Raw genomic sequence first — 14,112 nt, 5'->3', positions numbered from 1 at the left:
GATGTTCCCAGTTCTTTTTGAGGAGATCCAGAAGAACCTGGTGGATAGGGATGGAGGTTATTTCCTTGGGAGCATCCAGGAATTGTAACAGCTCCATCATTTGATGCCTATCATCTTGTTCAGTCTGTAATTGGAAGGGAACCAATTCAGACATCTCCTTCACAAAATTTATAAAGGAAAGGTCTGCTGGAGGAGAACGCTTTCTGCTTTCAGTAGGTGAAGGTGGTGAAGGCAAATCCTCGGTGTCTGGTGAAGAATCATCAGTTCAGGTATCGTAGGGATCAGCACCTGTTCCTCTAGGAGCTAGAGGGCGGCGGGGTGGTGGGATCCCTGAAGATCCTAGTCTAGGCTCCGAAGGACTGAGTAGAGGCACCGATGAAGGCATCGAAGGCACTGGCGCAGGCATCGAGGGCATCAATGGATGGCTCGGTGGTGCTGGCGGTCGTATCGGCACCATCGAGGGACGTATCAGCATCGATGGCTGAGGCATTGGCAGAACTCCCGCTGGAGGGATGCGGAACGATGTTTCTCCTCCCGATGACAAAGTAAGTGGGGAGGGTACCGGAGTCATCGGTGATCCGGGGTCCATTGGTGGAAAAGCGGCCATGAGCGCTTCCATACTCGAGAGCAGCGGTGCCAATGCTGCTGGAATTGGGTCGATGGCCGGTTCCACAATCGGTACCGGTGTCTGTGCCAGAGGAACCTGGAATCGATGCATCGCTTTGTCGATGGCCTCCTGAACCATCCAGTCCAGTTCTTCTCTGAGACCTGGAGCAAGCAGCCCTGGCTCCAGAACAGAAGAAGAAGGCAGAGGCTTAGCCGGAGGGACCACCGTTAAAGGGGGAGTCGCGGCTCCCAATACCCTGTCGGGTGAGGGTTGCCTCGGTGACCCGGTCGCTGAAAAGGTCTGTGCCTTTTCTGGACGGGGTTTCTTCGACGGCGGCTAGGTCAATGATTTCGCTCCCTCGATGGTCCGAGACTTTCGATGCCGGTGGTGATGCTTATCTCTACGATCCCCTCTGTCCTGAGGGGGAGTAGAAGGTGTCGAAGACCGAGATGTTGTCGATGCCGGACGGTCACCGGCCAGTGGTCGATGCTGGCACGAAGTTGACGGAGCCGGTTCTGATGACGACGATGCAAATAGATGGCGTCGGGGTTTGAGCACGGAAGAGAAGTTCCATCTTCTCCAATCTGGCCTTGAGACCTTTTGGTGTCGTTAGGGCACATTTGGTGCAGGTCAAGACATCGTGCTCTTGTCCAAGACACATTACACAGACTTTATGGGGGGTCTGTGATGGACATGGTGCGATTACAGTCCGGGCACTGACGGAACCCAGACGTCATGGCTATGGAAAAAATTGAGCCGCACTACGGTTGATGGCCAGTAGGCAGCGAGGGCCAAACTAGACGGTAATCGATGGAAAAATGGGTAAAAACTTACCGGAGTACCGCGGCTTGAAAAAGTTAAAGGAGGGACCCCTGTGGGGCAAATTAACTTTTAGTAATTCCGTGAGGAAAATTCCTGTCAGGAATCTCTGCAGAGCTCCTTAACTGCGAGGCTACTACTGCACGGAAAAAAGAAAACTTAAGGGGGACCCCTCCTGGCTGTAGGGTTAGTGCCATGCTGGGCATGCCCAGTAGGGGCCAGTCAAAGTTCTGGAAGTTTTGACAAAAGTGTTCCGTGATTGGGTTCCATTCTGTGATGTCACCCATATGTGAGGACTACCATCCTGCTTGTCCTGTGAGAAATAAAATTCCTCCCGATCTCTCTCCTGGCTGGCCGAGAGGCTTGATGTGGTACTATGTCCTGGTGCCGTACACTTGAATACTCTGCCTAAAGTCTGAGCAGGTGATAGGCTCAGGCCTTGAAAGAGGGCATTTCTCTAGCTCTACACCAACAAGTGGCACAAATTGTTTGGCACAATCATGGCGGGCAGTAAAACTCCATGCATATATTACTCCTGTGGGAATTCTGCACACAAAAACTTACAATTCTGCATACTTTAAATTGGTCAAAATAACACAATATACAGGACAGTTTAAGTAATTAATTTAAAATATAATACAGAAAACATTATTACTTAAAGGTGCAGAGTTTTAAATATTTTGAGCAGAATTTCCCTAGAAGTTCATTATAAGAGGGTCTCTTCCACCCTCTCTCCCTACTTCCCTGGCCAGTCTTCTTTTACTTTGCCCTCTCAGGCCTCCAACTCCTCCACCTGCCACACTCTCTCCCCTCCCCCTCTAGGCTCAACTCCTTTTACTCTATCTCCACTCCCAGAGTTTGACTCCTCTTTCAGTAATGCCCCTCACACAGGTTCTTTTTCTCTCAAGCATACACCCTCACATAGGCTACTTATGTCTCTTTCTTACACACCCCTGCACACTGGCTCACTCTCTTGCTCACCCCGCCTACATATAGGCTCCCTCTCTCTCACATACACACAATATATCTTTTCCACACACCAGCTCCCAATCTCGTATACATATACACAAGCCTTCACAATCTCCTCACATAGGCTCCCCTACGCTGGCAGCCACACCCACACATACATGCTCTCTCTCTCATCCTCCAAGCTCGCTGTCTCTCAGTGGGGGCTTGCTCCAACTTTGCCATGAGCCTCAACTCGTGGCACGCTGGGGCCTGCCAAATTCGGTGCAGCTGTGCAGGAGGGGAATTCTGCACTCCGCAGAATTCCCACAGCACTAATACATAGTAAGCCCTCTTATGCACTGTTACCACTCTGAGAACACAAACTGGCCAAGAGGATACTTCATGAGGTTATATCTGTCATCAGCAGGTAAAAGAACACCTTGAAATTCAGGAGGTTCATATTCAAAACCATTTAACCAGAAGGTTTGGGCACTTACCCAGATAAATTCTAGCTGGATAATAAGTTAGCTGACTAGAATTTACCCAGATAAAATAGGGGCATAAGAAGAGTTTACTTACCCAGATGTTATCCTGTTAACTCCGATCTTTATAGTTAGTAGGATAACTTATCCGGCTAACTCTGGTCGGCCCTTTATTGCTGCCCTAAAGTTATCTGGATAAACGTATCCAGCTAACTTTAAGATATGCATGGGCTAAGTTAGCTGGATAAGTTTGTCCAGTTAACTAGCTGAACATGGACCTCCACAAGTCTTTCCATCTGAGCATTACCAAAAGTACAAATCTACTCTAATTCATGGAAACAAAGGGTCCTATTTTAATATCACATATAATACCTCCAATCCTGTAGATAAAACCTTTTAAATTACTTTAGACACTTTCTTTACCCTGACAAATAGATTTTTAAAAAAAAATTTTGCCAAGCAGTTTCCTACTGCTCATTTGTGCTTCCACCTTAAATCAAAACTGGCCTCAACAGGATTTATGACTGCCTGAGCCTTCACTGGCACATACTAGAGGTGCATGTTCTATTTTTATTCCCTCTCCTCCTGTCTAGTTCACTGTTGAAGTGATCCAGGTAAAAGTTCCCTCTGAAACCTTGCATACGTGTACTCCTGAGCCAGCCTAAGGAGCTTGCTGTTGCACAATGAATGTGACTCCCTCTCTCTCAGTTGCTGTGAATGTGCCTCCTCAGCAGTCCAGGCCTTACAAGTTTGAGGACCGGCGACCGGGTTGGTCTCAAACTATTTTTAATTTTAAGAAATTAAGAGAGCTGCTGGAAAATTTTGGTTGTAGAAAATAAAAGGTATTAAAAATACCTGTCATCAGGCCAAGCTGTTCTATAGGGGAAGCTATAATCGATTGTCATGGACTCTAGAATTTAGTGTGCACTAATCAAAACAAAAATGAAAGCACATTCCTAGGCAGCATAAATAATTAAAAAAAATCCCAGACCTGACTTCAACATTTCACTTGGTTGACATATGGCTGTGGTGCAGGATTTATTCATCAGGAAATTATGCATCAGCCACACCTCTGGCTCACCAGTGAATGATGGTCTGATATGCAACCACATATTTGTATGGGTCTGCATCAGGCCTCACGAATTTCTAACACATGGATGAGAAATATGAGACTGTCTGCTCCTGTACCACACATGTGGGTTAAGACATTTCCGCACAGCAACTATAAAGAAAAAAAAAAACATTAAAATTCTCAAATGTCACATTCTGCAGAATTGTGGGATCTGAGGAAATCCACCTTGTTGCAGTGTTTCACAAACTCAGTCTAGTGACCCCACAGCCAGTCAGCTTTTCTAGATATCCACAATCATTATGCATGAGAAATTTGTAAATTTATATGTGGAAATTTCTCTCATGCATATTCACTACGAATATCCTGAAAACCCAAATGGCTATGGAGGCACTAGGCCAGGTTTGAAAAGCCAAGGTCTAGTGAGAGGGAAAAAAAAAAAAAAAAGGAGAAACTTGCAAGGCTCCTGGGGCCAGCTTTGTGAAGTAATAGTCAGGGAAAGTAGAAATCATTTCATACCATTCCTGCTACGTTAGGTGAAAATCTCCCAAAGAAAGCTTAAACAAGTCAGTGATGTCAGAATTCCCTCAGTACCAGTGCTGGCATCAGTGTGATGTGCCCAAACCCTGAGGATGTTGCTGTACTTCAGCAATAAACACATGCATCCTCACCCTGAAACACACTCATCAGTCAATTATACACAAATGAAATCCATTTACTATTCCAATTACATTTTAGTGTTTGTAACTTATTTGGTGTTAATTTTAACAAAGCTCCTGGCTTTAATGTATATTTAATTTTTTACAGTTATTTACTTACAATAATTAAATTTAAAATTTTTTTTATATACTTCTCTTTTGACTCTTTGGTTGTGACTATTTATTAAAAAAAAAAAGAGAACTAATGAAACCTAAAATCATACATACATATTCCAGAACCAATGTTTCCCCAAAAATAAAGGGAGTTTTGCTTTGCATTTTTTTCATAACACCCTCAAACTTAATTTGCATTTTTTTTTTCACATTTTGTGTTTTCTGGTCATAACGTGTAGATGACTTCTCTTCCTTAAGGGCTTACCTTCAAATATCACTCAGTCACATCCACAGCCTATATTTTTCCTGTATTAACACAGATGAAACGGGAGACTTCCATTCCACCTGCAATTATCTAGGAAAAGGGAAAAACTAGGAGCCCTGAATACATGGAAAGGGAAGACCCAACAGCCAGCAAAGCTCATGCTACTGAAAGACACCATAAAACTACTCGACTCATTTTTGGAAAGGACATTACTTCCTTGAAAAGCCATTTGTGGACTTATGCCTCTGCTCCCACATTTTATTTTATAATTCAGCAGTATGCACAGCCTTGCTTGGTGCTGAGAAAACCTACTATTATTACCCAAGTCATCAGAATACTGTGGCAATATATTCCCAATCTATTTGGAAGCTGCCTGTTAGTACAGGTGAAGGCATGGACAAAATGCCATGTGTCTCCCACTCCTTACCTATGAACCAAAATACCTGCAGTTCTAACATTTTACATTACCCACTGCCATGTCTGTGAAGCTACTAAAGCATTCTTCTTGTTTTTCATCTTAGTACAAGTTACAAAGCCCATCATTCTCATGTCTATGCCCCATAACACCACAAAATGATTAAAACTGGGATGCTGAGAATGCTTTCTTTTAATTAATTCCTTGCTCCAGGACTGTGTTTCCCAACCCTCTCCTGGAGGCACACCTAGCCTGTTGGGTTTTAAGGATTTCTACCATGAATATGCATGAGATAGATTTGCATACCCTAGGTCTCAAATGTATGCATATCCATCTCATGCATATTCATTATGGATATCCTGAAAACCCAACTGATTAGGTGTGCCTCCAGAAGACAGATAGGAAACACTACTCCAGAGTCTCTATTTATGTTCCCTTAACCCTGGCTCAAACCTGAAATCAGGATTCTTTATTTCAGTTAGGAAATCACAAAAGTTGTAAAAACTGGAGTGTTAAGTCCCAGTATCTGCCCCTCTTGTCTATAGAAAATAAGTAAATTAGGAGAGGTTAATACATGACACCAGAAACGTTTCAAGATGGACATTTCTCAGTCTTTCAAACTCAGCTGCTAGAGTTCCATCTCCTCATCTGGGCACCAGGCTGCTTCCAAGTGGCAATAAGGGCTTGGTGACATCTCATTCTGTCCAGCCTCGGAAAGGGATTCAGTTTGCTGCTGGAGGTCTGCAGCTGGCATATCAGGCTTTGGACTGCGCGCCACCGCTTCCTGCTTGTATTTCCTGGCAACAGCCTTCAGATTGTCTGTGAGAAAATCCGATGGGGGCTTCCACAGCACCAGCTCCATGGACGGTCTGCTCCTGCGCCAGATTCTGATTGTTAGCTGTGCACAGCAATTCTATGCAGACTGGATAATAGTCAAGTGTGATTTTTAAGTGGCTAAATGTGGTTACTCTGACTTTCAGATCATCTTGCCTCAGTTTGATTACAGTTTTAAATATTTACCAAATCATTGACTGTACAGAGAAAATGTTACTATGGGAAGTGATGTTAATATAAGATAACAATGAGCATATTAATTGGATGTCACCAGTTACAGAATGAACACATCTAGTCTCTATACAGTAAGAGTGGGCAAAAAGGCTATTTTAACAGTAAACTGAGCAGATATAAGCTGGCAGTCGTAGAGCAACATTCAAACATTCCACCCCCAATCTCATATTTATATGGCAATTTCAATTACATTTACAATTGAAGCCTTGTTAAAGTGTTGCTTAATCTTTAAATATGGAAAACTTAGAAAAAATTATAAAAATCTTTGATACTAATTTTAAATAAGGCCTCTGGGATCCTGCCAGATGCGTGTGACCTGGATTGGTCACTATTTGAAGCAGGATACTAGGCTTGATGGACCTTTGGTTTGATGCAGTATGACAAAGGTGAAATTACTTCTTACCTGATAATTTCCTTCCTCTAAGGAAGGCAGGCCAATCTACACCGATGGGTAATGCACGTCTACCAACACATGGAGAAGGAGACAACTGACTCACTGACATAGTTTTGCCCAATTAGCCTGCCAGAATCTCTAGAAAAGCTAACTGTGGACAACAGATTTGACTTGAACCATGATTCTTATCACCAACAAACCATTAACTTCCACCTAACCCTTTCTCAGTTAATTGTGAACCGACATGATGTGTCCTACGAATGCCGGTATATAAAAATGTTAAATAAATAAATAAATAAGTATCAGACTCAGTAAAACTAACTATAATTGAACATAACAGGCTGGTTTTCCCACTTACTAGGCTTCCAAGTGATTCAGTCAATGAACACTCTGCATTGTCCCTGCAACAAAGGACGAACTGAAAAGACTGCTAATAGACAGCCCAGGGAGGGACTGTGGATTGGCCTGTTTTTTTGTTTTTACTGAAAACAAACTATTCTCCACCACCTGCTGGAGATGGAGAATACTGGCAGGCTGATGTTGGGGCAGAACTATGTATCAGTGAGTGTGCTGTCTGTCTCCATCTACTGGTAGGAGTGTATAACCCTCTGGGTGTGGATTGGCTTGCTTGAGTGCAGAAGAATTTTATGTTCTGTTATGTCCCGATGAATTCATGGTATATGGAAACTTCAGGAGGTTTGAATCTCATTATCTAAGTCCTCTCTAGAAGCCCATATTGATTTTGCATCTCTTACTGGATTGTTCACTAGCTCCTAGTACAATCCATAACACACCCCTCAGGGTTAGACAGTAATGCTGCATGTGCAGGTTCAGTGTGAAAAATTCCAGGTCTATCCAGTCTGTCATTGGTTAGTTACACATGTTCTACTTGGACATAGAGAAAGTGTGTGTGGGTAGGTGGGGAAGGGGTAAATAGCAGCATTCATGGGCTAGAGCTGCAGCAGTGATTTTTCCCCCCCCAAGCCAAATTTCTAGCCAGATTCCTAGATTTTGATCTAATACACCAGATTTAAGCTACAACACTCATATGGGAAAAGAAACTGTCTTCAGGGAACCAAGATTAGCCCAGAAATCTGCAGTAACAGCAGATTTGACATATTAATTCTGTAGGTGATAGGCCTTCTGCTGGTTAATTCTTGTAGTGGTTCAAAGATGATTATGATGTACTACATGGGCCATGTTTTCGGAAGCTAATGGGAATCTATACTGGCTTGATGACTCATGTGCATCAGCATCTTGGGATAATTATGCTGGGCCAATATAAGGTTTTGCAACCTTCAAAGATCTACAGCTACTCAGATTTTGAGGGTTTAACTCCCTAGATCTGTGCATATCAGTTTCTTTACTAGTGAAGCAACTTCCAAAGTGAGAAGTGGAAAACAGAATTATCAACACTATTCACTTAAAAGTAATTTTCTGCATTTATCTGATTATCTTCTCTCTCTCCCCAACTCTGGTTCCTTTGGGTTTTACAGCACAAAGCACCTTCATGCATATCTATCTGGAGCAGTGTTTTCCAATCTTTTCAAGCCCAAGGCATACCGTAATAACATTGTTCTGTGGCAACCTCCACAAGGTAGGCAATGAGGACTCTCCATGTACACATATGGTCAAAAGAAGAGCTAGGGAAGCACTGAAAGCCTCAACAGTCTTTCTTGCAAATTTTAAAACAAAGGAAGAGAGGGGTCGGAGACAAACATGAACTTATCACAATGGGCCAGGTTCCTCTATATACAAAGTAAGGGAGAAGTTGGCGTGATGCAAGTGGCTGGTTTGGTTATCTTTGCTGCCACATGAGGCTGCCAGAGCTCCTCCACTGCTGCTGCTCCCATCACATCTTGTGCTCAGTTTACATTATTCTTGTGTCACTTAAGTCTGGGGCTAAAACAGAAGCCAGAAGGACTCAAAGGAGGAAACTCAGGAAGGGAAAAAGGAAAGGGTACAATGTGTGGCCTGGCCCATCCATGCCCTGCATGCTGCCCATTACTACACTCCAGGGCTCATGATGTAGCACGTGTTATTACACATGTTCTCAGAAAGGAGCTCCTACATGTTTAAAGGCCACCTCTGGGGGACTTGCTACTGTGAGATACTGACCACAGAGCTCAGGTACTGGCCAAGGATCTGAGCATCAGGCAGGACTTTTCCCACGGCACCACCTGATCAAGTGTAAAAGGTACACTGGTTAGGAAACACCAACTATGGAGGTTTCTACATTTTCAATCCCTCAACTCCTCCCTAGAGACAGTCCTCTGGCTGAGACGTGGAATGTGACTTCCAGCGTGCTCTTGAGGCATGAAACAGATATTACTGCTCTGCAATAGCTGACACTCCCTCCTCCCAGGGGATTAAAACACAGCTCCTGTCAGCTGGAGAAGCAGAAAGCAAGTCATCAAAATTAGTTTCTTATACTCACTACTTACATGGATTCCACTATTTTCTTGGTCAGATCTTCACCAAGTTCCCTTTTCAGGCCATTTTTTAGCGCATCAGACAGAACCAGAGTGGGCAGATTGGAAATGTTGTGATCCACTTCAATCACTTCATCTTCATCGACTAACCTGAACACAAAATTAAGTTTAGCGCTCGAGAGATGCTGCGGGTGTCCAAGCGTAGAACGTCTTGCTGTACCCTGCAAGCAGCTCAGTAACTGCTTATCTGGGTATTACGTAGGTTAGAGAGAAATAAAGCACAACCAGAAGCTGCACTTTGTGTACAACAGTAGGAAAATGTTTGTACAGTCCTATATTAAAGCAAGACTATTGCACTATCACAGCTGAGGACATCACTGCTCTGCTGCATTGGTTTTCAAACACAAATTAAGAAAATGTTACAAAAATAACTTTTTCATAGGATTTGGAGGAAGAAAAGGACTAGATTTGGGGTTAGGTGATGCAGTTTTCTGTACAAAAACAAGATTTTAAAACCTCATGAGCCCACAGCCAGAAAGACATTCAAAGGAGCAATGTGAGAGATATTCAAACGCCTCAATGTATAATAAAATAAGGCATAGGAAAATTAAAACATTTTTCAATGGACAGGAAGTTTCTAGAACTAGAGATCATGATGTGAAGCTCAAAAGGGATAGGTTCATGAGTAATCTAAAACGTATCTTTACAGAACGGGTGGGTAGATGCATGGAACAGCGGAGACAAAAAATAACAGAATTCAAGAAAGCCTGAGATAAGAACAGAAGATCCTTAGGATAGAAGGATGTGAGGGGAAAGCTGGAGTATTGCATCAAGAATGGGTAAATTAAATGGCCTTGTAAATCTTATCTGTCGTCATTTTCTAGGACTGTGAGAGAATTAAGATTTTTCCACATAAATACACAACTTCTTATAAGCAGCTTAGGCCCTGAAGTAATAAGACATATGTACTGAGCTTCAGCACACATTTCCTTTACAGTAAACTAATAGTATGCAAAATAGGGGTTAAGTATACAAACCTAGAAATGTGCAAAAAAAAAAATTAATAGCATGCATAAATCACATTTAAATGCAAATAAATCATGGTTTATGCTTATAAAAACACTATTTTGGTGAACAAAAGTTGGGCTCCTAAAAGTTGCGCATATAAAATATGAGTCTGGAGCACACAATCTGCTCCTACAAGTTGTGCATACTGGGTTAGGAAAATAAGTTGGCTCATAAAAGTTATGCACACAACACATGTACATCAATGCCAAATACAGGACCCTGACAGTGCAAACTCCAGGTTTAGTCCCATAGACTAACACCAGTCCCAACAGCTTCTCTCTACCTCTGACCAAGAATTACATTGCCAGCATTATGAAAACATGAGTTAAGCCTACACACCTCGCTGTACTGAGGAATAACAGCTAATGCCTTGATTAACACGAGATTTGCATGGAGAAGTGCCAAACTGTGTGCACAAAAATATGCTAACATATGTGCACTTCCAGTAACCTTTATCAGACATGCATAAATGCCACACCAACTTCTCTATTTACCTGTCCTCAATTTCCTTCAACTTCCTCTGGGCAACATCAGACTGCTGCTCCCAAGCTGTTTGCTCCATTTCTTCAAAGGGACTTTCTAGCAAGCTGGCTCCTGGAAGGCTGCTGCACTGGTTCAACACCTCCCCCAGCATCTTCTGACTTGTGGAAGGCTCCCAGCTGTTGGATGCAGGGCTCAGCGAGCAGAGCACTCCAGGCACCTTCTTCTTCCTCACAGGGGAACTTGAAGGAACACTTAGTCAATTAGAGAGCAAATCCCCTACAAATTTAACTGCTCTATTTTAGACTTGCTTTTACAATTTTTTTCAACCCAAATTGTCTTCTCTTCAGTATAACTAAGCAGACATGCAGGGGGGGAGGTGTGTGTGGCCATGTGGATATATATATATATATATATATATATATATATATATATATATATATATATATATATATATATATATATATATATATATATATATATATATATATATATATACACATACATATACTCAGATCTCTGAAAACTGCAATGCTCTTCTGACACACAAGCAAATCTGTTTCACCATTTGCCTTAACAGCAGCTGTCAATGGATTGCAAGCAGCTTTCATCTCAACCCACCCCTGCATAATTATTTCCAAAATACATTTTAAAAGATATCGATAAATATATATCTCCATAGATGTACACACAAAATTTTGTTCTACCAAACAAATGAAGCTTTTCTTCTGTAGAATAAGGGCTAGCATGTTTGCCCAACACATGGTTCAGAGCAAGCCTTAGTCCTCAGCCTTTATTTTCTGTTACACTATATACGTGGCTGGGTCTTGTTTATCAGTCTGGGCTGATTGCTCAAATTGATACGCTATTGCCATGAAGACTGGCATTGCCTTCACATCATAAGAGTTATTTGTGATGTTATCACAGTACAAAGAGGTAAGATGTGGTGCCCATTACCATTTTTTTTAAATTTTGTATGTCTCTGGAATCCAAAACATTCCTTTGATGAAGGATTTTGAGTGTTAATTTCCTGACTTGTGAGTCTACAAAACCTAGATCATTTTTTAAATATAGACTGAACACTGGAGCACTAGCTAGAGATGATGAAGTTTTAGACTTTGGGCCACCTTCTCCTATTAATCTACTGACCTTCCATTGTTAATTCCTCACAATTGGAGAAATTACTTACCTGATAATTTCGTTTTCCTTAGTGTAGACAGAGGGACTCAGGACCAATGGGTATAGGGTACTCCTGATAGCATTTGGAGACGGATCAGATTTCAATCTGACGTCAGCCCTAGTACATATACCCCTGCAGGAAGTGCAGCTCTTCAGTATTTTCCTCGAAAAGCATTGTGGATATATGTATGAATGAATAATTTGAATAACTTGATTAACTTTATAACTTGGATAACTTAATTAATTTGAACTGGTTGAATTGGTTATAGCTGGAGACCGCCAGTGCCTTCAACCGAGAAATGTCGACACCTGGTAGGATGGGTGTCCTATCTGAAGGAAAGCATGGCTTACCCGTGAATCACTCACTCTCTGGGATGTCACCTGAGAATTCCATGAGTAACGGACTCAGCATCCCAACCAAGGCTGCCATCTGTCTACACTAAGGAAAACAAAATTATCAGATAAGTAATTTCTCCATTTCCTAGTGTGTAGCAGATGGACTCAGGACCAATGGGATGTATAAGAGCTACTGCCGAACCGGGTGGGAGGCTGCCCGTGACCCACTTAGTACTGCCCTTGCAAATGCTGTGTCCTCCCGAGCTTGAACATTCAGGCGGTAAAACTTGGAGAAGGTGTGGATGGAGGACCATGTTGCGGCCCTGCAGATCTCGGCGGGTGACAGCATCTTGGTTTCCGCGCAGGACACTGCCTGGGCTCTAGTAGAATGGGCCTTGACTTATAAAGGCGGTGGCTTGCCTGCTTCTACGTAGGCCGCCTTGATGACTTCTTTGATCCAGCAGGCTATGGTTGCTCGCGAGGCCGCTTCCCCTTGCTTCTTCCCGCTGTGAAGGACGAATAGATGGTCCGTCTTTCGAACGGATTCCAACCTTTCCAGGTATTGGACTAGAAGTCTGCTGACGTTGAGATGGCGAAGACTTCGAGCCTCTTCTGAATTCTTATGCTCATTTGGCGATGGTAGAGAGATGGTTTGGTTGAGATGGAAGTGAGACACCACTTTGGGGAGGAACGATGGAACTGTGCATAACTGGATGGTTCTCGGGGTGAGTCTGAAGAACGACTCCCAGCAGGACAGTGCTTGTAGCTCGGATATACAACGGGCCGAACAGACTGCCAGCAGGAAGGCTGTTTTTAATGTTAATAGTCGGAGAGACAGGCCGCAAAGAGGTCAGAAGGAGGTTCCTGCTAGGAAATCTAGGACCAGGTTGAGGTTCCAAAGAGGCACCAGCCACTTTAGGGGTGGTCGGATCTGCTTGACTCCTTTCAGAAAGCGGGAGACATCCAGGTGAGAGGCTATGTTGCCGCACTTGCTCTTGGTTCCGTAGCATGACAATGCGGCCACCTGTACCTTGATGAAGTTGAGAGACAATCCCTTCTGTAGGCCGCTCTGCAGGAATTCCAAAACTGCAGGAATTTTGACTGAGCGTGGCATGTCGTCGCAGTCCTCGCACCAGGCTTCAAATACTCTCCAAATCCTTATGTATGTTAGGGGTGTGGAGAAATTACGTGCTCGGAGTAGGGTGACAATTTCTTCCCCTGAGTATCTGCTCTTCCTCAGGTGAGTCCTCTCAATGGCCAGACCATAAGAGAATCGAGCTGGGTCCTCGTGGAGGATCGGTCCCTGTTGGAGCAGGTCTCTGTGAGAAGGTAGCGGAAGGGGGCTCCTTATCAGCAGTCTTCGCATGTCTGCGTACCATGGTCTTCTTGGCCAGTCCGGGGCCACTAGAAGTACTGGTCCCCTGTTGTGTTCTACCTTGTGGATGATTGTGCCCAATAGGGGTCACGGCGGGAAGACATATAACAGTCTCCTGTGGCCAGGTCTGTACCAGGGTATCGATTCCCTGGGACTGGGTTTCCCGCCTGTGGCTGAAGAAACTGGGCACTTGGGGAACACCAACCATGGACCTCCTGGCAAACCGGTCCAACGCCCAACGGTTTACAATCAATTGGAATGCTGTGGTCGACAGCCTCCATTCTCCTTGGTCTAGACTTTCTCTGCTGAGGTAATCCGCAGCGACGTTGTCTTTCCTGGCGATGTGGACAGCCGAGATCTCTT

The 14,112-nt window shown here is 43.5% G+C and overlaps 1 protein-coding gene across 1 annotated transcript in view; it reads right to left on the bottom strand.

Moving 5' to 3' along the window:
* The window catches only part of LOC115100963, a 122,465-nt gene that overhangs the window by 48,105 nt on the left and 60,248 nt on the right, over positions 1-14,112 (bottom strand). The window contains exons 3-4 of the mRNA XM_029620093.1: positions 10,874-11,101; positions 9,324-9,461 (exon numbers count right to left, since the gene is read on the bottom strand). Coding sequence (XP_029475953.1) covers positions 9,324-9,461; positions 10,874-11,101 — 366 coding nt within the window. The remainder of the gene's footprint in view (positions 1-9,323; positions 9,462-10,873; positions 11,102-14,112) is intronic.

The sequence above is a fragment of the Rhinatrema bivittatum genome, chromosome 11, assembly GCF_901001135.1.
Source record: "Rhinatrema bivittatum chromosome 11, aRhiBiv1.1, whole genome shotgun sequence".
In the NCBI taxonomy this organism is placed as follows: Eukaryota; Metazoa; Chordata; class Amphibia; order Gymnophiona; family Rhinatrematidae; genus Rhinatrema; species Rhinatrema bivittatum.
The sequence above is the reverse complement of the archived record's forward strand: the minus strand, read 5'-3'. Positions and strand labels throughout refer to the sequence as shown.